The sequence below is a fragment of the Brassica oleracea genome, chromosome C2 (assembly GCF_000695525.1).
Source record: "Brassica oleracea var. oleracea cultivar TO1000 chromosome C2, BOL, whole genome shotgun sequence".
NCBI lineage: Eukaryota > Viridiplantae > Streptophyta > Magnoliopsida > Brassicales > Brassicaceae > Brassica > Brassica oleracea.
In genome coordinates, this window is record NC_027749.1 from 20,292,473 (window position 1) to 20,319,448 (window position 26,976).

At 35.7% G+C, this 26,976-nt stretch overlaps 3 protein-coding genes, 2 long non-coding RNA genes and 1 pseudogene across 5 annotated transcripts; 3 read left to right on the forward strand and 3 right to left on the reverse strand.

Annotated features, from left to right (window-relative positions):
* Nucleotides 1–1,112: 1,112 nt before the first annotated feature.
* Nucleotides 1,113–2,273, reverse strand: LOC106323656. The gene is made up of 2 exons (XM_013761744.1): nt 1,893–2,273; nt 1,113–1,778 (listed from the first exon to the last, which is right to left on the reverse strand). Exons 1-2 carry the CDS (start codon nt 2,271–2,273, stop codon nt 1,113–1,115), a joined length of 1,047 nt encoding a protein of 348 aa, XP_013617198.1.
* A 3,893-nt stretch (nt 2,274–6,166) lies between these two features.
* On the forward strand, nt 6,167–7,342 carry LOC106325283. Its single transcript, XR_001266859.1, has 2 exons — nt 6,167–6,331; nt 6,448–7,342. It is a non-coding gene; the product is annotated as an uncharacterized LOC106325283 (long non-coding RNA).
* A 379-nt stretch (nt 7,343–7,721) lies between these two features.
* Nucleotides 7,722–8,267, reverse strand: LOC106323657 (sulfated surface glycoprotein 185-like). Its single transcript, XM_013761745.1, has one exon. The coding sequence runs from the start codon at nt 8,265–8,267 to the stop codon at nt 7,722–7,724; it is 546 nt and encodes a 181-aa protein (XP_013617199.1).
* A 10,182-nt stretch (nt 8,268–18,449) lies between these two features.
* On the forward strand, nt 18,450–19,602 carry LOC106326100. Its single transcript, XR_001267144.1, has 3 exons — nt 18,450–18,695; nt 18,914–19,009; nt 19,173–19,602. It is a non-coding gene; the product is annotated as an uncharacterized LOC106326100 (long non-coding RNA).
* A 387-nt stretch (nt 19,603–19,989) lies between these two features.
* LOC106323659 lies at nt 19,990–23,346 on the forward strand (annotated as a pseudogene).
* A 1,560-nt stretch (nt 23,347–24,906) lies between these two features.
* On the reverse strand, nt 24,907–26,122 carry LOC106326827 (MLP-like protein 31). The gene is made up of 2 exons (XM_013764760.1): nt 25,692–26,122; nt 24,907–25,453 (listed from the first exon to the last, which is right to left on the reverse strand). Exons 1-2 carry the CDS (start codon nt 26,068–26,070, stop codon nt 25,176–25,178), a joined length of 657 nt encoding a protein of 218 aa, XP_013620214.1. The 5' UTR covers nt 26,071–26,122; the 3' UTR covers nt 24,907–25,175.
* Between the last annotated feature and the right edge of the window lie 854 nt (nt 26,123–26,976).

Here is a 26,976-nt window from a genome sequence, read left to right on the forward strand (position 1 = left end):
TGATTCTTCGTGTGTTTGGATCATAGAGACGATACGCTTTTGATCCAGGTTCCATACCAAGATGCACCAACATTCGAGACCGATCGTCAAGATTCCTCAAGTGTACTCCCTCTATCTTCGCATATCCTACACAGCCAACGACTCGTAGATGGCTTATATTCGGTCTTTTGCTTCGTAACATCTCATATGGGGTCTTATCACTTAAGGCTCTTGTAGCTACTCGATTAATGAGGTAAGTAGCGTGTCTTATGGCTTCTCCCCAAAGATAGTTAGGCATTGACATGTGCTTTAGGATACTTCTTGCCATCTCCATCAAAGTTCGATTCCTTCGCTCGACCACGCCATTCTACTGGGGCGTGTAAAGCGCAGTAAGATGTCTCCTTATCCCTGCACCTTCGCAGTAACCGTCAAACTCGTGGATTACAAACTCTCCCCCTCTGTCTGTTATGAAGGTTTGTATTTTCTCACCTATTTCTTTCTCAATTGTGATTCTCAACTTCTTGAATTTGCTGAAAGCCTCACTTTTCTCCTTTAGTAACATCGACGACATATAGCTTGTGTGATCATCAATAACAACAAATATGTATCGGTTACCATCTTGTGTCATCAGTGATGTGGGACCGCAAAGATCCCCATGAAGCAACTCCAGCGGCTTTGTGGCTCGGTATGAGGTAGATTTTGGGAAAGCTTGTCTTGCTTGTTTCCCAAGTAGGCAGGAACCACACAATTTCTTCTCCACGAAACCTTTAGGTATACCTTCAACGAGTTCTTTCTGCATCATGTTTTGTATGGTCTCTGTCTTTATATGCCCCAATCTCTCATGCCATCTACTTGATTCGCCCTCTGCCTTCGAGTAAAGACAAGTTCCTCCTTTTATGCCCATACGCACCTTGTATAGTCTATTTTCGATCTTTTAGCTGTAAACAATAGCTTCCCGGTCTGATAATGCATTGTTAGTAGCTCCCCGCTAAGTCTTATGTCACAACCAGCCTCCCTTGCTTGTCCCAAAATGATGATGTTACTCTTTAACTCCGAAATAAAGTAAACATCGGTCATCTTTCTTGAATCTCCATTCATATCAGTGAATGAGACTGTGCCTTTGCCTTTGATATCTATACGAGAATCATCTCCAAAGTGTACCTTTCCAGATATTTTATCATCGAGCTTTGAAAATACCTTATATCCCCAGTCATATGATTCGATGCTCCGTTGTCAAGATACCAAATGTCTTCTCCTTGACTATCGCTCTCATACTTCTTTGGCAGCACCTTCTTCTCATTCAAAAATACTATCTCATGCATCATGAGCTCGTCGGCTTCCTGTGTCTCTGTATTATCGGCTTCTTGAGCTTCCAGCAACTTCAATAAAAGCTCCGGACATTGCGCCACAAAGTGACCAAGCTTATCACATCGATAACAAGTAATGTGAGATGCGTCTCTGTTTTCTCCTCTTCCTCCACCTTCGTTGTAGTTTATTCCTCCATTATAACGACTGCGACCTCTCCCTCTGTCAAAGGAGTGTCCTCCACGACCTCTGCCCCTATATGAATCATTGTACTCATGACTTCCTCCATCGGAGTATCCTCGAGAAGAGTGGTCGCCTTGAGGTCTAGCTGATTGGCAAGTTTGTCCTTCACTACTTGTGTATAATAACCTTCCTTTATCATCTTCTTCTTGATTCTCTTCGCTGATCCGTTCTTCATACGCCTTTAAGCGTCCAAGGATGTCTTCAAAGCTTGTTGTATTAAGATCAAGCACTTGCTCTAGCGAGGCAACAATCTGTTTATACTTCTTACGCGAAAGACTTGACAGAAATTTCTTAACAATCTTTGCTTCTTCGATTGTTGATCATAGAGCATCAGATTTTGACGTCAACTCAGACAGTTTTCCCACGAAATCGTCGATACTCTCTGTTTCTTTCATCCTTAAACAATCAAAGTCAGCCATCAGTGTTTGAAGTCTAGCTTCCTTCACACGCTCTGCACCCACGTGTCTTGTCTTAATAGCATTCCATGCTTGTTTTGCTACGTCGAGCTCTCCGACTTGCATTATAAGGCTCTCCGGTATCGATTGGAACAGCAGAGCAAGCGCTAAGTTGTTCTTCTCGGTGTTAGGAGCTTCTGTCTCCACTGCCTCCCAGGCTGTATGCACTTTAAGGAGTATCTTCATCCTCACGGCCCATATTGTATAATTTGTTGCAGTAAGCATCGGACATTGTATTGAAGATGTTCCTTCTTCTTTAGGTTTCTCTGTTGCCGCAACTATGTCTCCCATGATTGAACGAATGGCTCTGATACCAAATCTAGTATCTAAATCACACGATCACAAAGATATATAACACAATATAAGAACTCTTCTTATTAATATCTTGAGAAAACTATCTAAAAACCTCAAGCTCTCAAACTCACACAACTCACACACTAGATCATCTCATGATCTCTCCTTTATATATAAATCTAATTATCCTAAACTCATTAGGACATATCTCAACTATAAGTTTCCTAAACTCTTTTGGAAAAAGACGCCGATCTACGTCAGAAAGACGTGGTTCAAAATTTTCGCTGTAAGTTACTATTAATTAATTATATATACTTTGAATTTTTATGATTTAGATTTTTTAATTTTTTAAAACTAATTCTTAATTTAATTTTTTTCTGTTACAGCAAAAATACCATTAGTCCATGGGGGTCAATGAGAAGGTGAAGAAAGCATTTAACGCAAAGGCGAAAGCTCGCTTGTTGGACACAGTCTCCAACTGGAAGGGTGATTGGATCATGAAGGGGTATGAGCGTGGCCAACCCCCTGAGCTCACCACGGATGTGTGGGATGACCTCATCCGTTATTGGCCGGATCTTGACTCCATTAAAGTCACCGAATCTTGCTCTGCCTCCCGTCATACGGTAGATGAGCATGGCCACGGGCCGATGCTTCACTCTACGGGTCAAAAATCCCACGCCGGTGTCCGTCTTGATATGGTAATTAAATATTTAATTTAATTAATTATATATATATATATTCTAACTTTCTTATATTTATTTTGTTTAGGCCAAAGAGACGGGAGAACCCACAAGAACAAGGCGGACCATTTTCTAGATGCTAGGTCCGAGCAGATCTTCAACAACTTGGTTGGTCACGTTGAAGACCGCTAGACCCAGCTGACCCAGCAGTCCACCGACGGATTACACGTCACCTTATCTACACTTGAAGTGGATAGGATTTACCAGGAGGTAAATTTAAAAAAAAAAATAATTTTTTTTTATTATTCATTTAATTTAACTTTAACTTTTTACTAACAATATTTAATTTTTGTTTTTAAGGTTGTCCTTAAGAAAAAGGGACGTACGTTGGGGATTGGTTCCGTCAACGATGTTCCGAGAGCGACATCGTCTTATGGTCAGAGACGGGATGATGAAGTCACTCAGCTGCGTAACGAGTTGGACTCGACGCGATCTGCATTTACAGCTCGTATGGATGGAGTCGAGGACTTCCTGGACGTTGTAGCGGCCTCAAATCCGGAATGGGAGTCCTTGTTGAGGAACATGCGACGTCAAAATCCCATTCCAGGCGAGTAATCCGGCACACATGACGAGGCGGATGTACAGAGGAGGAGTGACGAATTCTACCGGACGATGAACGGCCCTTAGTTCTTTTTTTTTCTTTTCGTTGGTTGTATTATAAATTCAAAACTTATTTATGTATAACATATTTTCGCATTTACGTTTTTTTTTTATTATATTTTTATTAATAAATTAAATAATTTTTATTATATTTTTTAATTCTTGAAAATAAAAAATCGAAGTAAATTCGTAGCTAAATTACGACTACCTCACGTGGAAAGTTTACGAGGAAGTTACGAGGAAAACGTTTACGTCAACACTACGAGGAAAGCTTAACGAGTATTTTACGTGGAAGGGTTTACGTGTAATTTACGAGGAATTACTTTCGAGGTATTTACGAGGAAATGTAGCGTCCTCTTTACGTGGAAAGGTTACGTGGTTTTTACGACGAAATCTTTTCTTCGTCTTTACGACGAAATGTGTTTCTCGCTAATTTACGACGAATTGGCGAAGAAAAATGCGTTACGACGAACGGATAACGACGAAACTTGTTTCCTCGCTAATTCTTCGTAAAGTCTATTTTATGACGAACTTACTACAAATTTCGCCGTCGTTAATGTTATGTTTTCTTAGTGTTAACACAAATAGGAAACTTATAACCTAAGCTATCTTCGAGCTTATCCAAAAACCTTTTTGTTTAGCAATATTTTAGCGTGAAGATGAATTTTCGTATGATATGTACTGCGTTTACATTTGTGTTTAATTATTAGAAAGAGAATCCTTTTTACATTGCCTTTAACTTCACTTATATATTTTACATATTTATGCAAATAGCCATGGCTATTAGAGATATACAAAGATTTTCTAGAGTGTCTCACTAAAACTTATATCATACTAAGGGGGTGTTCGCGCTGCGCGCGGAATATTGTTTTATTATTGCTAAGAGCATGATTTTTTTGATAATGTAATTATGTTGTCGTTTTTATTTTTTAAGAGCATTATTTGGTGTTTTTAATGTGTTATGTAGTAGTAGGTGATAAGTTAATATATTTTGTGTTTGTTTTTTTGAATAATGTGTTATTGTGTGTACAATATTTGTTAATAGTGAAGTGAACCTCTAACGTAAAAGAATATTGAATTTCAATAACTTTGCATCTACGCATTTGTTGATTAATTCTAAGATTAAAGGTTTTAACGTCAAAATTGTATTATATTTTTTCATATTTTTGAGAATTAAAACTTTTAAGATATTTTTTGTCCTCTTCTCATATTTTGACTTGAGCCGTCACCGTCTATGTAGTTCGTTACCTTTCTGGTGTGCGGTGCTTCTCACCATCACCGAAAAAAGACTCACTTCTTTCTCTTGTTTTTCTTTGGATTCTTCACCTGTGAGATTATATGGTATTTGTTGTAGATCAGATTTCTGAGTTTTCAGTTGTTCGGTTGATTGTCACGGTATTGTAGGCTGTTCCAGTCAATATTGATTGCTCATCTTTTTCTTTAGATTTCAGCTGATGTTAGGAATTGTATCTCCTTGGTTGGGTCAGAGTTTAGTCGTCTTTGATGTTTCGGCTCCATAGTTTGCTGATTTCGTTTCGTCTCTCTTTCCCTCTCTATTCTCGCATCTCTTTGCAGCTTTCATCGCATCTCTGGTGGCTCTCCCTTTCACCATGTTTGCCACTCGAGGTTTAGATAATGTTTTCGTTCGTGTATGCTATGTGGGCTTGGAAAGTAATTTTGGTCTCAAGTTTAGTTTCTGATTTTTTGGTGGTTGTCTTCCATTCTCCCTTCCTAAAGTTGTTTCTTTTCTTTCCATGTTTCCTTTGGTATAGGTGTGCGGAGTTAGTCTCTTGGAGCTTTGGTCTTTTCTATCCAGAGCTTTGTGTTTTTTCACTTGCATGGTCGTCTTGTATGTTCGTGTTTAGTTTATGAGATGTTTCTTACCTTTTAGCTACTGGTTGTGATTCCGGTGCTTTAAGCATATATCTTCCTGCTTCTTGGTGGCTTTGGCCTTTCGATTATTATTCTCCATCTGGCTCGTTTTCTTGGTTATTTGTGTTGGTGCTCTAATATCTTATTCTTAGTTTGATTATCTTATGATATTAATAGTGAAATAAATATTTAATTTGTAAATAAAATAAGAAAAATTAGTAAAAAAATAATAAAATGGTGAAAGTTTATGTATTTTTAGTTATTAATAAATTTAAAATTTAAAATATATTTATATTATTTTATTTATTTTGGACCAATAAGTACGAGAAGGATTAGATAGTACACAATTAGAAATTTATGGAGTAAATTGTAATAATTTAAAAGAAGAAGGATTTAAAATACAAAAAAAAAACATGAAGACACATGTCAACAAACCCTCCTTCCACATGTTATAAGAAGGGAAAAAGCCAACTTTATATATATATATACAAGATAGGAGCCCGTTGCATTGCAACGGATTTTGTTTGATGTTTTAATTTAATAAAACCCATAAAATAATAAATCATTTTACTATAGTATTATGATTGTTTTTTTGCATATGTTGTTTGAGATTTATTTTATAATTAAAACTCGATTATAAAATACAATATTTACAGCATAAAAGAAATTAATCGATTATCTCCAGATGATGTTGATTTCTTTTCTGACATGCACATCAAACTGTCTTTTTATAATTTCAAGGGTGTTTGAGTGGCGAGTAAACTCATGCACATTTTTTATCAATTTTTTTTTCCAAATTCTCAATCTGAGAGGAGCTTCTCCGGTCTTCGTCGTCTGACTTCGGTCCGTGAAGATGCTCCCTCCCTCTTTTCCTTTTTTGTCCATCGGACTCTAAGTTTAATTGACAGAAAATCATATTCCGTTGGAGATACAAACTTTCTTTTCTTTGCGGCTGTCAGGTTACTGAAGCGGTGGCCCTCTAGGTTGAAGCTGATGTCATGTGGCTCTTTGGAGGATAGTTGTCGCTTTCTGCTAGAGGACGTCAGAGGCCAATCGGGCTTTTACACATCAGAATCAGGATTTTCTTTTTGTGCCTTTGCTGTAATGGTTTTCCGGTGGCGATGAGCCTTTCTTATGAATAACGGTTCTTTGAGATATGTCTCTCTTAGATGCGGAAACTTCTTTTGAATTTGGTCTGTTGAATTTAAGATTTGTGCGCGGTGCTCAAGACTTGTGTGACGACGAGGAGCAGCGGAGCTTGGCGAAGGAAGGTTTGAGAGTCAGATCTTCCTGTGGAAACTGGCGTTCGGGGCCGTGGGACACCCCCGAAGATGGCTCTGACTATGGATATTAATCGTGGGTGGATCTACAGCTTGGTTTCCGCTGTGAAGTTGCTGTGACATCAGATTGTTACCCATCTGTATTCATCGGAGTTGTGGTTTCGTGCTCCCTATATCTTCTTTCCCTCATTAAGTTCTTCTCTCTTTTAGATCTAGGTCCATGATGTGCTTCGATTGCTTGTTCTTTTGTTTTCTCCCGCGTTTTAGGTTTTCCAACGTTTCGATGCCGGTTTATACCTTTCCTTTTTTTTTTGGACAAACCTCAATTTTATAGAATCTTACTCTCCAAGAATGGAGAAAGTGTTCACAAAACATGATAACATAGCCATCATGGCCAAAGAAACAATTATTACAAGGAAGCAAATACAGTAAATAAAGATAGGGGCAAACACCACGCTTAAACAACCAATGACGTAAAGTAGTCCTCTAAACTCAACGACCATCAAGCTGAAAAGTGAGACGAAGCCTTGGGAATTAACGACCACAAAGAGTGATATGCATCCCGAGATTGAAACAGCATCAAGTGCACAATTAACAATCCTTAACATGGCTAAACCGCCTTTGATTAGAACTTTAGTATTTAAAGTATCTCTAATCTCTAACATTGAACTCCCTGCACCAAAACCACATAAAGTAGTTGATGAAACTGTGAGAAAAACAAGCTCCATAATGAAAGAACTTGGATAATAGACGTCCGATAAAACCCGATCCACGGGATGAATGGAAATGTAGAACATTAATCCATCAAGCTGCCATAGCTGAACACAAAAGGACTTGAATACCACAAAGGTATAACTGCATAAAACAGTAAAAGGACTGCATACTGCAGTAGAAGGCCGCACCAACGCGAGATACATACACGAACCATGAGAAAATCCAAGATACCAAACCAATTATATCAACACATCAGTGAAGCATAAGTTTGAGAATCTCTGAGATAAACCTGCAGGAAGTAAACGCTTGGAGGCTAAGCTTGTGTCACCAACAGACACAAGAGAGACAATACCAACACTGATCACAAAATCCATATTCAACAAAAGAGATTCTAGATCTGGAGATTTGGAAATCTTTTGAGAAAAGGTTAATGATGTGTCGAAGAGCATAAGGAGCACGAGATGGAAGGGTGAGTCAGGTGGATCTGGCGGTTCTGGAGGAGAGGGAGCTTCAAGCGGCAAGTGAAGAGGCGTACACGGCGGCAGATCGACTAGAGGATTAGATTTGAAAATCTTTTGAGAAAAGGTTAATGATGTGTCGAAGAGCATAAGGAGCACGAGATGGAAGGGTGAGTCAGGTGGATCTGGCGGTTCTGGAGGAGAGGGAGCTTCAAGCGGCAAGTGAAGAGGCGTACACGGCGGCGGATCGACAAGAGGACGGAGCTGCGGCGGAAAAGACGGAAGACGGAGCCGCGGCGGAGGAGACGAACACATCAATGGAGCCATGAGAATGGCGAGCTGCTTCAAAGGGTAGAAAAGTGAGGAACCAAGCTGAAACTGCAGGGAGAAGCCATGGAAGCGGCACCTAGGGAACTGGGCCAGAGAGAATTTCTCTCTGCCGGTTTATACCTTTTCTTATCCCCATTTTTGGGAAGAAATTAATATAATTTAAATTAGGAAAAAGAACTCTCTTTTTATTTCTGGTAGAATATGAAGTGATAAATGGTAAACGATCGTTATCGAAGTTGAGCACTGTGAAATAGCATAACGGGACATACGTTCGACCGCATTGTCCAGAACCTTGCTGCTTTTAGGTTCCACGGTACAAACCTCCCATATTAAACTTGAGTAGTAACACGTTTCTTTTACTTAAGAACGTAGTAAGTCTTTTAAAATCGTAGAGCAGCATTATCCCTGAAACTCACTTGAGGGTTTCTTAAAAAAAAGAAAATTTATTTTTTTTGTCTGATTAAAAAGAAAAAGGCACTAATCGCGGGTCGCCATGTTTCGGTGGGGCCTGCGAACAGTGCAAAAAACCCATCATAATTGATCCTTATTTCATGATTTTGGAGTCTGGTTTTTATGGTTTAATGGGGTTCACACATTGCTTTTTTTTTAAGAAACTCCCTTTTAGAAACCCCAATAAAACTGCTCTTAGAAGCCTCACTTATATGGAATATATTTATATTATTATTTGAGAGCATCTAGCAAAAGAAGTTCGAGGATAGTTATATCAAAATTCATATTTTAGTTGTGCTGGCGATATTTCATAGATATACGCTATATCTAACATGGTTAAATAGCAAAAAAAGAAACTTTACTTGATTTGAGGCATATACCTAAATACATTTTGAATAGGGACTTGGTTATAATTAACGGGATGGTCGATTAGTTAGTTGGCCACGGTGAAACCCGACTCGGACAATTTACCGGGTCACCGGGTTACTGGATCGACCGCGGATGAACCGCGGATTAATAAATTTATTTATTTTGTTATATAATAATATATTAGGTATTGAAATATATAAGAATTTTTTATGTTTTAAAAATATTTGAAAATACTTAACTTTAGTTTTCTTTATTTTTTATTTTTATTTCACATACAAAATATCAAAAACAAATTTAGACTATTTAACAATTTTGTAAAAAGTTAAGAATTGTGACATAGAATAAAAATATATCAAGGCTTAAATTTTATAAGTATTAGAATGTCAAATGTGAATAATAAAATTAAAATTAAAATTAAAATCTAAAATAAGCAAAAAATAAAACATAAAATTGTAATAAAGTATGATAACAAAAATAAACTAATGCCAAATCACATCAACTAGTTTTGTTAATAGATTCATAATCAACATAATCATTTGATCTTTTTATTTTTGAGAAAAAACTAAAAATTTAACTTCTTAATTAGAATACGTAACAAATTCTAATATTGTAACCGGAAAATCCAAGTAAATGTAATTAAAAATTACGCACTGGTTCAACTGGTAGCCGGATTCCGGGTTTTAACAGTTTTTTGTGGGTTTTACCGTGTATTTAAATAATGGATTTTTCCTAAAACTCAAACCGGATTACATCTGGGTCACCGGGTTTACCGGTTCGACCGAAGGTTCGGGTCGGGTTTCAGAACACCACTAAGCATGTTTCATGTATCTTCCTCGATCTTTTTAATTTTGCAAGCGTTAAAAGTCAGAAGCACCATCATGATAAGGGGATTTAATTTAAGTCATCTAAAGCAGAAAAGCTATCATTCTCTAACATGAATGAAACAATTGGGTGCAAATAAAAAACAGTTTTGTAGGGTTATATAAAGATCCTCGGGATAAAGTCGAGTTGTATTATAAGTTAATTTAGTTTTAGGATAATCGAACCTAAAAATTCCTTAAAACGCGTAAATTTGAAGAAGGAAGAAGAGCCATGGTTAACTAGGAACGGTGGAAGACAAAACTCTATAAAGATGTCGATCTTTTTACATGAAGATCATTTTATGAAAAGCACAATCAATTTTCTCATAAGATGATTTATTTAGGTAAGTGGAAGTAACATGGAAACAGAATCACGTGCTCAGAGCATCACATGGGGCATGATCTTTCAGCTAAAAGTTTATGACTGAAAATACAGTAAGAGAGAGAACATGACTGACGGATAGGACCAAAACCAACGAAGCATAGATAAAGATTCATATGTTTCATCAGACATCTATGAGTCTCACTATGATCTCATGATCTATGTAGACACCTAACTTCTTCTTATCATCGTCTCTTCCATGTCTTGATTATCCGGAGCCGCTCAATGTCCCACTGAAGTTATCCGGTTAATTAACATCTTGTATGATTTATCTTGTAGCAATCTGGCAGAAATATACCATATCTTATAAATTTATTGTGGAGAAGTATAACCTGAGCTCGAACACCGTCGTAGTGAAAGAAAAATATTGATTACCCCGAGAGACATATATTAAATATACTTCATAAATGTGCATGTGTTAGAAAAATCTATACAACTGATAAACAGTTGACAAATATATTTTGATTTTACTATATTTGCATCTTGTTGGCTCAGTATATTTGTTGAAGTTAATTAAGTTTTGCCATGTCTACAATTAATGATCTTCCTCATGTAATTCAAATCAAACTCTTTCTCTTTTCTGGTTAACTAGAATGTTTTTTTTTTAAACTATGATAAAAAACCCACCGGTTCGGAAAGCTAAACCGGTGGTATTGAATCAACTAGAATGTTCATACATGTGTCACTAGTGTTTGTTGATTTTAGATTATTTATGGACTGTGTTCTCATAGTAAGAACTAAAGTGATAAATGTGATTTTTATATATTCCATTCGTTTCTTAAACAATGCCACTTTGATATACTTCACCAAAATTAAGAAAACTGTATAATAGACTAATATATCTTTATTTAATGTGCGATTAGTTAAATGAAAATGCTTTAAATAAAAATCTATTGGTTATTTAACAAGATAAAAAGTAGATTTAATATATAAAGTTATATTGGAAATGTAAAATTGATTATATTTTTGGTTTATAAAATCATTTTATTTTAGTTCTAATACTATGATTCATGCACCTCTACCTAAATAAAAAAATATCTTGATTTAAATTTAATACATGATGAGAGTAGATGTCCTAGTAGCTCCAAAATCTTCCATGTCAGTCCTAATTTACCTGAAAGTTATGATAGTGGCCTTGCGACCATTATATTAGGCTGACCCCAACAAAATTACATGCAAGTTAAAAAATCATATTTGTACGTTAATATATATTTAAACATCACACGCCAGTCAAATAAACGGCCAAATTTAATATTTGAATCTTCCAACCAAAGGATATAACCGACGCATTAGCAGAGGTTTCGACGACAATTACTGGGCCAATAAATGAGGACCTTACAGCACCAGTAACTGAATGGGAGGTTAAGTTAGCGCTTTTCAATATGTATCCGGAAAAAGCTCCAGGGCCAGATGGAATGACTACCCTTTTCTATCAGAAGTTCTGGGACATTGTCAAAGAAGATTTAACTCATATAGTTAATCAGTTCATTTTTGAAGGAACAATGGCGCCTGGATTAAATGATACTAATATTTGCCTAATACCTATGACGACTAGGCCAAATGAAATGTCCAAGTTTAGGCCTATTAGCTTATGTAACGTAAGTTATAAAATTATATCTAAGGTCTTATGCCAAAGATTAAAAAAAGGTCTTGCCGCAGAGAATATTTGAAACCCAGTCAGCCTTTGTTGCTGAAAGACATATCACAGATAATATCATGATAGCTCAGGAGATGTTCCACGCGCTGAGAACAAAGCCAGGTGGAAGAGTGAAGAGGATGGCCATAAAGACGGATATGTGTAAAGCATATGATAGAATGGAATGGTCTTTCATTGAAGCTGTCATGCGGAAGATAGGCTTCTCAGAAACATGAATTGATTGGATTATGAGATGCATCACCTCGGTCAAGTATAAAGTTCTCATGAATGGAGAACCAAGGGGAAACATAGTTCCAGGAAGAGGTTTACGGCAAGGAGATCATTTGTCTCCTTTCATATTTATTCTATGCATGGAAGCGCTCGTTAGCCTTCTTAATCATGAAGAGAATCAAGGAAAGATAACGGGGATGTGAGTCGCACGCGCTAGCCCCTCGGTATCGCACCTTCTCTTTGCTGATGATAGCCTTTTCTTTTGTAAGGCGGACCTCGTGAATGTGAAGAAGTTATGAAAGTGGTCAGGAAATATGGGAAAGCATCTGGTCAATGTATTAATTTTGATAAATCGTCATTACTCTTTGGTAAGAGGCTTCCAGCAAATGGTCGACAACTGCTTAAGGATACACTTGGGATACAAAATGAAGGGGGAATGGGGACCTACTTGGGTATCCCAAAGGATATTAGTGGTTCTAAGTGTAGGCTTTTCGCTTTCTTAAAAGATAAGCTGCTGCACAGAGTGAATGGATGGACTGGTAGATGGCTATCTAAAGGAGGAAAGGAGGTGCTAATTAAATCCATTTTGCTGGCCCTTCCGACTTATGTCATGTCCAGCTTCCTACTTCCGTTAGAGATATGTGAGAACCTTGCAAGTGCCATCGCACAATTCTGGTGGAGTTCAAATCCACCAAAACGAGGAATTCACTGGGTGAAATGGGGTAAGATGTGTGCGCCTAGAGAAGAGGGAGGGTATTGGATTTCGTATGATCCACGAATTTAATCTTGCTTTGCTAGCAAGCAAAGCAGCTTTGGCGCCTTGTACAATTCCCAGAATCATTAGTAGCAAGAGTACTTCAAGGAAGATATTACCGTCTGAGTTCGCCTTTACGAATTGGGACAGTGGATAGCCCATCTTATGTGTGGACAAGTATTATAGCGGCAAGGAAGCTACTATTACTGGGTATCAGAAACAAAGTGCATTCTGGATATGAAATTAATGTCTGGCAGGATCCATGGATTCCATCGACCCCAGCAAGGCCGGCTAGGTCCAGAGCTGATCGTAGTTAATCCAAAGATGATCGTAGGCTGTCTCATTAATTTTGAGTAAAAGGAGTGGGATACTGGATTACTAGAACAGTATGTTGATTAAATGGATATACCGTTGATCCAGAGTTTGGCCATCAGTTATAATCATCGATGGGATACTTTTTGCTGGAATTACACCAAAAATGGGCAATATACTGTCAAATCTGGATATTGGGTAGCTACAAATATATTGAAGAATGATGAGGAAAAAGATATCCAAGAGCCCAGTATAACTAAGCTTCAAGCCTTTGCTTGGAAAGTGAAGGCGCCACAAAAGATTTGTCATTTTATATGGCAATTGATTTCAGGACAGGTAGTGGTCACAAGGAATTTGGTACGTCGGAATATGCGCTGCGATAACTACTGCCCAAGATGTGGAGAGCCAGAAGAAACTGTTACTCATGCGATTTTCGAGTGCCCACCGGCCTTACAAGTATGGGCATTATCATCAGCACCGTCAAGCTCTCAAACCTTCCCACTCTCAAGTATCTACACTAATATGCATTATCTCTTCTGGAGGAAGCATAGCATTATGGAACCGGAGGAGGATAGGGATCCTTATCCCTGGATAATCTGGTACATTTGGAAGGCTAGGAATGATAAGTTATTCAGAGGCATAGATAGGGATCCATTGGAGCTTGTCAGGTATGCAGAGAGTGAGTGCCAAGCCTGGCACAATGCAAAGGATAATGTACCTGCTCCCCCACAAGCGCGAACTGTTGAAGACACACAAGCCATATGCTTGGACAATATTTGTATGGTGGATGGTTCTTGGACCGCCACTAATCATTTCAGTGGAGTTGGATGGGTCTGGAAGGATAGCATGGGAAAGATCCAACTTTTGGGGACACGGAACTTACGGAGGCGGGAAACATCTCTGCACTCGGAACTGGAAGCGCTAAAATTGGCAATGGAGAGCATGCTTCAGCATTCGACCTGCCAGAGATTTGGGATAGATTGCAAGGACCTGATTGCAATGGTCGCAGACCCACAAGCTTGGCCAAACTTTTCAATGGAACTGGAAGTCATCCAAATTCTTCAGATGTATTTTCCGGAATTTAGGCTCATCTATATTCCAAGGGCGCATAATGAAACTACAGATTCACTAGCTAGAAATGCTCGTTCTGTTCAAAGATCTCTTTGTTTTATTGGTTGTTCTATTCCGGTATGGTTACCCAGGCCACCTCAAGTTAGAGTAATAGAATAGCCGTTTGGTGTAAAAAAAAATGGCCTAATTTTGAATTTCCCTCCAGTCTTTTTTTTTGCAGCAAACGGCTATTCTATTACTCAAACTTGAGGTGGTCTGGGTAACCAGACTGGAATAGAACAACCAACATAACATAAAGGTCAATGAAAAGAACGTGCATTCTTAAAGTCCGAAAAACACAACAGAAGAGTTTGAATGATTTCCAGCTCAGTTGAGAAGTTGGGCCAAGCTTGTGGTTGCTCTATCATTGCAATAAGGTCCTTGCAATTTGTCCCAAATCTCTGGCAGGTCGAGTGTTGTATCATGCTCTCCATTGCCCAACGTAGCACTTCCAGTTCCGAGTGTAAAGGTGTCTCACGCCTCCTTAGATTCCTTGTTCCCATGAGCTGAACATTTCCCCTGCTATCCTTCCAAACCCATCCCATTCCACTAAACTGAGCTGTGGAGGTCCATGAACCATCCACCATACAAATATTACCCAAGCTTAAGGCATGTGTGTCATCAGCAATATGTACCTGTGGAGTGACTTGTGTAGTTTCCCTTGCATTGTACCAAGCTTGGCACTCACTCTCCGCATACTTTACTAGCTCCAAAAGGTCTCTATCAATGCATCTAAACAACTTGTCATTTTTAACTTTCCAGATATACTAAATTATCCAAGGATAAGGATCTCTGTCATCCTCTGGCTTCATAATATTATTCTTCCTCCAAAAAAGGTAATCCATATTAGCATAGATACTTGGTACCGGAAAGATTTGGGGACTCGATAGTGTTGATAATAATGCCCAAGCCTGTGCAGCCGATGGGCATTCAAAGATCGCATGAGTAACAGATTCTTCTGGCTCTCCACATCTCGGACAATAATTATCACATCGCATATTGCGGCGTACCAGATTCCTAGTTACCGCTACCTGTCCTGAAATTAATTGCCATATAAGATGACAGATCTTTTGTGGCGCGTTTACTAACCAAGTAAAGGCTTGGAGTTTGCTTAAGCTAGGTTGAAGAACTTCAGCAGCCTCGTTTTCCCTCATCAAATTTGTAGCAACCCAATAGTCAAACTTGACAGTATATTGACCATTCTTAGTGTAGCTCCAGCAGAATGTATCTCGTCTATGAGTAAGGTTTATGGCCAAACTCTGAATCATCTGTATATCTTCTTGATCTACATATTGTTCCAATAATCGAGCATCTCACTCCTTTGTTTCAAAATTAATGAGATTACTGACAGTCATCTTTGGGTTAACTACTGGAACCCGGGAACGAGCCGGTCTTGCTGCCGTCAAAGGAATCCAATGATCTTCCCAGACATTAATTTCATATCCGAGTGCACTTTGCTTCTGATACCTAAGAGCAATAACTTCCTCGCAGCTATAATGCTCGTACATACATACGATGCAGAATTCCCTCTAGTCAAAGACAAGAAGCATATTATAATAACATGTCATTATTAACGTATTATATAGTATATACTTTATATTATAATTACATGTCACTTACAAACTCAAGAGCATATTCAAAACTAATATTATTTTTAGAAATAAATTATTAATGTGGCATCTTATGAATTTAATTCAAACGTAACGATTAGGAAGAAATCAAGAAATTAAAATAAAATAAGAAACATCTTCTCTTTAATTATTGTCCAGGCAGTATGTGTCTGTTCAATTAGCCATTAGCCAGATTCCTCAATGTCCTTACATCCATTGGTTTAGAATCATTCGCCCAACAAATTCTTCTCGATTCAAAGGTACGTAGTAGGTGCATTCATTTCAACATGTCACACGTTGTTTTTGTCATCCATCAGTCTATATCGTATCACTTCATCCAACAGTTTTCTATGATTCTTTCTACGTGATTCAAGTTGATATCATCGTTTACTTCTATTTTGTATTCTATTTTTTTTTTTTTAAGTGAAAACCAGATATTTGTTTCAAAGGATATTACTATTAGAAGTATGAAGTTATTTGATTCTCAAAGTGGTTATTCTCGTGAAAGAGGTAAACTGATTACATTTAAAATTGTAATTATCTAAAATATGTTTAGATAGATGAAGCTTTGTAGACATTTTTAAAAAAGTTAGAAGAAAACTAGAAAAACAGAGTGCGGTTTAAACATGTGTTATTTAGGTTTAGAAAATATGACTAAAATAAACGGAGAAGATGTATGGGAAACATATGTATATCTTATTTATAGTTTGTTGATTTTACTATCTTTTTAACATCACTAATTTTACTAATCTATCAATGAAATTTCTACGAGAAACATATTTTAATATGAAAATGGGTGCAAGTAAATATTCAGTGAAGATATTTAATCAAGTTTTACATGTGTTATCTAGGTTTTACATGTGTTATCTAGGTTTAGAAAATATGACTAAATAAAATTTTATTTTTATGCTTTGAATCATTATAACTTATGATCAGCTAATTTGGGAAATAATGAAAGTAACTCGTGCGTTGGCAAGGGGATAATACTAGTACAACAATAATCCTTCAGTCGTTCTCAATTATTTTGTCTTAAAAACAGTTAATATACAATACAATAAAAATGAAAATAAAATATTTTTTAAAAAGAAAATACAATACAATTAAAATGTGAAATAATCTGAAAACTTTTTTTTTTACTGAAGAAAATCTGAAAACAATAGGATGCATCAAACTGAAAGTTCAAAACCTAATGATTTGTAGACACCATATCATAGTTCTTATGTAATTTGAAAAATACTTACGAAATGTGTACATAAAAAGCCAATTTGTAGACACCAATTTGTTTTGTTTTAGTGCTAAGTTTTCTTTAACAAATAAACATAGTTGGTTAAGATTGTAAACTTAAAGAAAACTTAGGGACTAAAAGAAAACACGGAGAAAGATACGTATATCAGTGTGCCAAAACCGTTGCCAAAAAAAATCAGTGTGCCAAAACCTTCATACACTAAAATATAATTTGAATTACATATTTACATTTACTCTAGACAGCTTTAACATGCTTTGTACTTTTAACTGACAGGTGTCCGTCCAAATTAAAATAGATTAATTTATTTTTAAATTTATTATATTTTAGTCCATATAATTTTTTAATTGAAATGCCCCAAAATTGAAATTGCCAAAATTAACCCTACTTATAGTTCCACATTTGAAAACAACTTATTAATATATGGTGATATATAAAATAGAAATAATTTTTTTATTAAATAATTGTACAAAAAAGCTTATTAAATAAAATAGATTTAGTTAGAGAGATATATTATTATTAATTGATATTAAACTATCAATTCACCATAACAATATTTAATACAATTTTTTTGTAACTAATGGAAAACAAGAGAAAAACAGTATCAAATTAAAAGTGACTAAGTAAAGTTCTTAAACTTAAGAATTCACTTTTTACATTTTCTTAGTTTATTTTAGTTGCTAATGTTATTATGCTCTTGTCTTATTTAAATATAATATATCTTTAAAAAATTGAATTTCTTTTACTGTTTTATTAAGTTAACTATCAAAACTAATTAAAAATATTTATATTATAATTTTATTTAAAAATTAATGGACTAATATATTAATCTATTAAATGTTTTCACCGTTTACAAAATAATAAGTTTTTAAAAAAGGAAACAAAAAGTGAAAGCATATCCAGAGAACATAAGAAAATATTAAAACTTTAGTAACACACTTAATAAGTTACAAAATCTTACCAAAAGTTTAGTAAGAATCCTAATAAGTTATAACAAAAGTTTTGGTAAGACTTTGGAAAGTTTTTGTAAGACTATTTAACTTATTAAGAGTTACTAAAGTCTTAATATTTGTTTCATGTTCTCTGCTTTCACTTTTTGTTTTAATATTTTTAATATTTAGTGAACAAAGCTGATTGCTTTTTGAATTAAAGATTGGACCTTTCGAGCATTGAATATGTTTATAGATCGTATAGAGTTATAGACTTATAGTTACATGGAGGAGTCACAATGTGACGGTATTGGTGGCCACCATGTGAGCAAGATCTCAGTTTGATCTTCGTTTCTTTGCTAAACAACAGACTACATTTTGTTTTCTAGTACATAATCTCGTTTAAGGGTCAATCTCCTTTTATAGCATTTTCTTTTGTTTTGTAATCGATACATGTGTCTTAGTTTCGACATGATCTTGTTCAAAGGTCATCTCTCAAATTCACATAAGCTCAGGCTATACGCACAATCTTGTTGAAGGTCATCTCTCAAATTCACTAGTGTGTAGTTACAGGAAAATTGTTACCTGAGATCGAGTATTAAGGAAAATGAGACATGATTGAATCACTGACTTGGCCTAGTTGATTGTATCCATGAGTTTGTGTACCCTGTGAAGCATCATCATTACTTTGTGATTTTCTGTTTGTGGATTTATTTTTCATCTCTTTTGAAACCCTTTTATTTGGTCGTTTCTTTAGAAACTGAAGACGCGTGTGATCAATAGTAACTGTAATCCAGTGTGGAACGAACAACTGACCCTTTCCATTAAACATCTGGATGATCCAATCCGTCTGGTAAGCTCTCTCACGTCTATTACAATGGTCTCCCTGAGAAACCAGTGACTGCGTTTTTATCTTCACCTACCATTTACACAACACAACATGTTTAGTTGACCTAATCTATTAGCTTCACATTGTTGATGACTTGATGCATTGCTTTTGGCTCATATGATGTCAGATAAAGACTGATTCTCGGGAGATGACAAAATGGGTGATGCGGAAATAGGCATAAGTCCTTTCTTAGAAGCCCATCAGATGGAGTTAAGATTTACATGCAATCAAGAGGATCCGTCCAGGAGGGACCAACTGTTTGGCTGAAGAGAGCAGCATCACTTGGAACAATGGGGAAGGTCAAACAAGACACGATTCTTAGACTAAAGAATGGGGAGCGTGGAGAAATGGAGATCATGCTCGAGTGGACTGATGGTCCAGGCTACAAGGATCTCATGATCCAAGAAGACACCATGGATGCAACTAAGCGATTGGACTAAGGTGCAGAAATGTTCAAGAGAGACCTTGAAGATGTGGTTGTTATTTTCTTCTTCTCCTCATGGAAAGACAAGTTTGCCTTTATTTCTGCTTTGGTCTTTAGCTGTACATGTTGAATATAAAACAACCCGTTATATATGTACATTTGTATATGTTTCTACTATTGAAAAATTGAAGCAAACTTTCTAGAAACTCTTCAAGTTTTTCTTAGTTTCTGCTAATGAATATGTATATATATTGTTGGACGAAGCACAAAAATTAAAGGTCAACGATGTTGACTTTCCTCCACTGTCAAGATAGGAGATGCACAGATAGACATCAAGCCGTTCCCTTAAGATTCACAAATTGGGTTGGCAGAGATCAAGACAGTCTAAAGAGAGCAAAATCGTCTACCATAATGGCAATATCGTTCATGACATTGATTCTTTTGTCGAGGAACGTTGAATGTGGTGGTAAAGGACTCTGAGAGACAGAGATTGACGTATTCTGATGATTCATATATCATGATGACTTCTCATTTACCGTATACAAGAAACGGTCTCAAGTTCTTTACCAAGAGAGGAGGATTAACGTTTTCTGAAGTGGAGAAGATACTATGTGATTTAGCTGCATTAAAGTACGCAAATAGACAGTCTAAAGTCGCGCTTACTCTAAGCACCTTAGATAAACTATTTAAGAGAGAATCAATCACTATGATACTCCTCTCAAAGGATTTAAGGCAAGAGTCTAGCTTTATAAGATCTCCCTGCTTTAATGTTTCTATACATATTATAACGTTCTTTTTTTTTTGTTAGATAGTAGTGAATGCTGGTAATGGGTCAGGAGGGTTCTTTACGTGGGACGTTCTAGACAAGTTAGGATCTGATACATTCTGTTCACTCTATCTTAACCCAGATTGGATGTTCCCTATCGATTGATTAGTTTATGCGACTTATAATAATTAGTACGGATATAGGAAGTACAGTAGTGACGAATGCAATAACGAGTATGGGGCTCACTAGGTTTATAACGGAGAGAGGAGGGAGACATTGTTTGTACAGAGTAGGGTATAGAAACGTGATCGACAAAGGAGTAGAGTTGAACAGAGATGGCATCGAGACACATCTCATGAGTCATTATGGAGACTTCAAGACATGGTGCTGTTACAGAGAACCACTACTTGGATGATGGTTAGTTAATTATGATGTAGGCCACAATGGTTTATTTGCATGTGTGTTCCACGTAAACGCAAATAAACAATCATGGATCAAATCCTCTTTTGTTCTTATGGGTTTATGGTGATATATGGTTATTAATATTATAATCTTCTAATGTTTTTAGCTGCATACATAGTGGTGAAAATTATGATTGAAATGGTGAGAATGAGACTTGCCGGATCAAATGAATGTATAGATAGTCTGATCAAAGATCTTAAGGAGCCGTTAGAAGCGCTTGGGCTGCGGATGAATATTTTGTCAAAGCCAAGAGATGCAATAGGAAAAGGCATTGAAGCTATTGCGACATTCAGTCAATATATCGAGGTATCATAGCTTTATTAGTAATCCGATTAGTTGTGGATGTAGCTTTAAATTTCAGAGTTATAATTTAAATGGTTATTAGGAAGTAAAACTAAAAGGATGGGAACTAGACTCGTGTGGAGAATGTTGGGTAATTGAAGGTTGCATAATGGACTCAAATGATCATCAATCTGCCATTGATGCTCACATGTACAGGTAATTTATTTTGTTTACAGATTCCATATATCATATGATGATATTAGAAATTCAACTTATTAATTTACATAAATAATAATTCAGGGTAAAGGTGAGGGATGAAGAGAGTGGGGAATAGTATGGGTGGGTGCACCGTGCACATAAGGCAGAGCATTCATATCCCTAACATTGCTCTTAGTATGCAATCAATGCTTTCTGGTGGATGTCTCTTCATGACAAGACTCTTCAGAGACTTGTAACTTTTTCATTCTTCATAATTCTAATAATAAGTCTTACTCCGAATTTGAAGAACTTAATGTTCAAATGTTTTTTTTGTTGTTGTTGACAACGTTACAGTGGATTTACGTTTGCTTGATTCAGGTTTTCGGAATCTGGTGGGATGGCTAGATTCTTGGATATAAGTGATTTCAGACAATTACATTGGAATTCAACCTTAAGACTTTTCAGGTAAATTGAACTTGGGATGTTAACTACGTAGTTGTTGCCTACATTAGAGAAAAGTAGAGATACATCACTCTTGCATGTTAACTACATGCAAGTCTTTGAAGTCTCCACAATGGTTTATTGATCAAGGGGAGAATTAAATAGAGTTAACGTTTTAGAAGTCCACGGCATTTTTTTAATTAATGAAATTAAGCTTGTGATGTTAACTACATAATATTATTAAATTGAGGGATGTTGCCATGAATAACATATACTTCGTGTAGTTAAGCATACATTAGTTTAGTCTGCATAGTTAATTATGTGATGGTCAATACTTCAAGTAACCACCAATTATTTTTCCTATTTAAATTTTAATTAGAAATTTAAAATTTGGCATATTATTAGATTTCAAAGCTCTACCTTTATTCAAGGGACAATAGAGTATAAAAACTGTTTTTGTTATTACATAATTTTAAATTTTTATTCTATAATCTCTATAAATTATCAAGAAATATTATTTTTTTAATTTTAAATTTATGTTGATTGTATTGTCAACATTCACTTAACTTATGTAGAGCATCTAAAAAAAAAAACACTATTTTGAAGTTTCCAAAACTCTATATTTGAAATTTAAATGTGTTCTCCAAAAGCAAAATTTCAAAATTAACTTGAAAACTATTTTTCTTTTATACTATAGTCTTTATATTTGTCATAATAAATTTAAATTCATAAAAAATTGTAAATAACTAGCACGTATATAAAATTACAACAACAATATTAATTGATAAAATATTACACTAAAATAGAAAATTTTAAATAGAAATACATAATTAATAATAAATTTCAAACAAAATATCATATTATCCATAAAATTATTTTCGTAATGCATTTTGAAGTAAAAATGACTTTTTATTTTTAATTTGTAGATTACGAACTAAAAATTATTGAAATCGAGTGATATTAATACTTGTAAATACATTAGATCTGAACAAGAAAGTAAAAGAGAAAAAAAATATTGTTAAAAGACTTAACTTCTATCGATGATATTAATACTCGTGAATTCATTCGATCTGAATAAGAAAGATTTATACGGAAAATACATCAAATAACAACAACAAACATCTCCGGTTACAAAAAAAATTGTTTGAACAATATTTTGGAGGTTTCGGGTCAAATTACATGAATATTAGTGTTGCTGTAATATTTAGATTTGTGTAATAGTTATGTATTCATGTAGTTTTTAATGCTTGTTTTTGTAAGTTTCTTTTATATAATGTTGTTTTCTAAATTTAGTTTTAAAATATTTTAAATCTTATTCTAAAGTTTTATTTAATTTTAATTGAAAAACTTAAATTTATAAAAAAAAGAAAATTTATGAGATATAAAAATTTTAAATATTAAAAAGATAAACGAAAAAAATATTTAAAAATCATAAATGTGATATGTAACTGTCGGGACCAAAATGTAAACAAATAGGAAATCTCAATTGAAGTTTTGAAATTATTTTTTATAGAGTAAAAAACTTCGTATTTGAAGTTATAAAATGTATTTTAGAGAAGTAGAGAAATTTCTTTTTGATTTTGATTTTCCTTCCTTTTCCTATTTATTATATTATCCTCTTGTTGGTTACCCGTAAAATCTTAATTGTTTTCAGGCTTCACCCAATTTTCGGTGCTAATAATGTCCAATAATTTATTGGGAACCGGCTTCCATTATGTGGCGTCTTTAAATGCTCAGTTTCTCACCAAATCATGTGTGTATTCAAAGCTTCTGTAGAGATTCTACATTTTCTTTCCCTCAGTATATTATATTAAAAGCATGAAGCATAACCACAGGTACAAATCTTTGCTTAAACAACCATCAGCTTTTCATCAAGGCCCATTTTACTCCAAAAATGGTAAGAACAACAACATCAAAGAATACCACCCGAACCACATTTCAGCACATCAAGTTGTTGGGATTGTGAAATCTTGTGTCCATCTCTATATTGTCCGATTAGTACGATATTGTCCACTTTGGACCTAATTGGCTGGCCCGCATGAATTTACTTTCGGGCTCCTTTCCAAAAGGCTTCGTACTAATTAGAGCTGAACATCTCTTTATATATTAGACACTATTTGTCTAATTCTCCAATGTGAGACTTAGTTTGTTATCTCATATTCTCCCCCTCAAACTAAGGATCACATTCATCTTGTGTCCCACAACTGACTTCCAGGATCTTGACTTAATCTCTGCCACACACACCTCTCAATCCTAACTCGATGGGTCTCGTTCCTACTCGAATGGTAATTTTGGTCTTCTTACAGATTTCTTGTCAACCGCTCTAATACCAATTGTTGGGATTGTGAAATCATGTGTCCAACTCTATATTGTCCGATTAGTACGATATTGTCCACTTTGGGCCTAATTGGCTGACCCGCATAGATTTACTTTTGAGCTCCTTGTCAAAAGGTCTCGTACTAATTAGAGTTGGACATCTCATTACATATTAGACACTATTTTTTGTCTAATTCTCCAATGTGTGACTTAGTTTGTTATCTCACACAAGTATCCTACCAAAAGAAAACTACCTAGAAGCCGTAATAGATAATCACCTTCTCGCATCAGCTATGACTTCTAAAGCTCTTTGCTGAAAGAGAGCATGAGTGCTCATCATTTTGATAGTGTGATAATTGCAGGAGGGGATGCGATTTTGCTTCAAGTTTTGAAAAGACCACAAACTCGGACGTATTTTAAATCCGAAGCTTTTATTCTTCATAATCTTTTGAGAAACTTTATTAGTTGAAAATGCAAGGAGGAAATTAGAGAGTCAAATATATGTGATTTTCTCATTGCCAAAAGTGCTACTTTCCTTCGGTGGAACTTTTATTTTTGAATGAAAGAATATAATAGTGTCTGAAGGTGACTGATTATCTATTACGGCTTTTCGGTAATTTTCTTTTGGTGGATGAAAGGTGAGATGAACACAATAAATAAGTAATCTACCGCACGTAAAATGCTATCGACCATGACATATATGTTTGTTGGTTTGTGTTACTGTGTTATCACCAAAATTTAAACATGTATGTTGCATGTTATTACCCAAATTCCTAATATATTTATCATTCGTAGTTTGATTAAACAAAAATCACATCACAAATCGTACATTTAGTACTATTTTTTGATAAAGTACATTTAGTACTATACTACTGGTATAAGCAAAACTATACACGAAAAAGCTACTGCTCGTTAGTTTTTTTTTTACTGCTCATAATGATAGGGATTCGTAATCATGATGATAGGGATTCGTAAATCCAAACAGATATTATTAATACAAATTACACCACAGTCTTATTATAATATAGTAGCATCATAGCTAGTACACGTCGCTTCTCAAAGATACAACTTCAAACGTAAATTGATCTTATTATACACACATAATCATGGCACACTCATCATTTATATCTCTCACAAACGCGGACTTGGCTCCTTAATCCCTTATTGCGTTTAATTAAAATACAGAAAGAAAGGCACATCACACATTTCTTTATTAAAAACAGACACAAACACACATTCCTTTATTCCTTGGCCAAGAGATGTTCGTCGATCTCTTTGGAGACTTCCACACAGAACTGGAGGAGAGTCTCGGGATGAGCAACCTCGTCGCTAATCTTCTCATACTCAAGGTGCCAGTGAACAATACTCCCTGCCCCACCGTGCTTAGGGGTCACCTGGATCGTGAGCAAGAAGCTTTTGTACTCTTTCATCAGATCACCTTCAATAACTCTAAACGTGATCAGGTTCTTCTCCGGCTCCACCGCCTCGATCCTCTCCTTTGCAACCTTTGCCTCTCCATCTGCACCAACAATATAACGTTTAATAGTTAATATAGGTTTTAGGTTAAAACTTTGTTAAAAAAAAGGTTAAAAATATATCGACATATGTATTAGTGAACCCTAATTAAGATCGATATATACACTAGAACCATCTCTTTTTAGTCACTGAAAAATCTACAAAGCGGTTACATGCTTAAAATTTATATTTTTTTCTAAATCTTATACATAAGGAAAATATATATAACAACGTTAACTTGCCATGAACGTAATTCCACAAGATGATGGAGCCGGGTTTGCCCCAATCGCCTTCGTGCAGATCACAGCCCTGAATGTTGCCTGGAGATGCTTTAGAAACATGGTGTGGTTTCCCGGTGAACATGTGATGGAACTGCCCAGCAGAAGCTTTGATCTCCACGTCTGTCTCAAGCTTCCCCACCAAGCTAGACGTCTCGGTTGGCTTCACCTCATCTTCCGCCGATTTGTTTGTAGCCTCGACCGCTTTAGGAGGTGTCACCATCACCTTGGTCTCAGCTTCTTCCGCCGTTGCAGCCACCACCGTTTTAGTTGGTGCCACGGTCACTGACGGTTCCGCCTTTTCCTCCATCTTCTTCGCAATTTCGGTAGCAACATCCGCCATTCTAGGAAATTAGGGTTGTAAAGAGTGATATTCTTTTTATGAGTGAGTTCCTTTTGGAATTTTATAGCCCTTTATGTAGAGGAATATGTGAGCAACTGTTGAAGAAAAAAACTATTTTTTTACCACTGCGTACCCCCATCATTATGACCCGCCAGGTGACAGCGATAAGACCATGATTATTACGGGGTTCTTAAGTAGGGTTCTTAGCGGGATATAAGAACCCGTCTTTTAACTTTTAACTAAAAAAGCTAAGAACCAGTTCTTAAATAATAGTTTTAAGAAATGGTTCTTAAATAAGAGTTTTAAAAACCGGTTTTTAAATAAGAATTTTAAGAACCGGTTCTTATATTCCGCTAAGAACTCCACTTTAAGAATCTTCTTAAGAATCCGCCAATAATCATGCTCTAACGGAAAGATAAAAGTGAAAAATACATTCATCATTTCCACCTACTCTTTAATTCTTTATGCGTCTCAAGATTTTTTTTTTTTAAAATGGTGAAAATTTAACATATTTAAATTAACCATTACCCAAAAAATACAATGAATCGTTTGCGTTGATAATATACTATATATATTACTATATTACTATATGTATGATACTACTGATGAGGTACAATCTTAGGGTACCTATAATCTTATTGCAAAATGATTATTGCCCGCGTGCAAGTGTTTTATGATTTGGGATTGCGTTTACAAACGTTCCCCTATTGTTCGAACCCTACTAGCAACAAAGTCATTTTGCACGTTGGAAAGCAAGGGTTGAGTTTGTCCACAATGTCTGCGTGGTTGCATGTCTAGACCCTGTAAAGCAAAGGTTGAACCATGTTCTTCCAAACCCCAGTTGAAAAATCTGTGGGCTAATTTTTTTCTGGAATTAGACGGGAGGCTCAAGTCATTCTGTGCAAG

What these genes read in the sequence shown, in the direction of transcription:
- LOC106326827 (XM_013764760.1), bottom strand. Translation starts at nt 26,070, where the DNA reads ATGGCGGATGTTGCTACCGAAATTGCGAAGAAGATGGAGGAAAAGGCG. An exon ending in CTTGTGGAATTACGTTCATG is followed by an intron (nt 25,454 to 25,691) that starts GCAAGTTAACGT and finishes TTGTTGGTGCAG; the next exon opens with ATGGAGAGGCAAAGGTTGCA.
- LOC106323657 (XM_013761745.1), bottom strand. Translation starts at nt 8,267, where the DNA reads ATGGCTCCATTGATGTGTTCGTCTCCTCCGCCGCGGCTCCGTCTTCCG.
- LOC106323656 (XM_013761744.1), bottom strand. Translation starts at nt 2,273, where the DNA reads ATGGGAGACATAGTTGCGGCAACAGAGAAACCTAAAGAAGAAGGAACA. An exon ending in CAGAGAGTATCGACGATTTC is followed by an intron (nt 1,779 to 1,892) that starts GTGGGAAAACTG and finishes AAGTATAAACAG; the next exon opens with ATTGTTGCCTCGCTAGAGCA.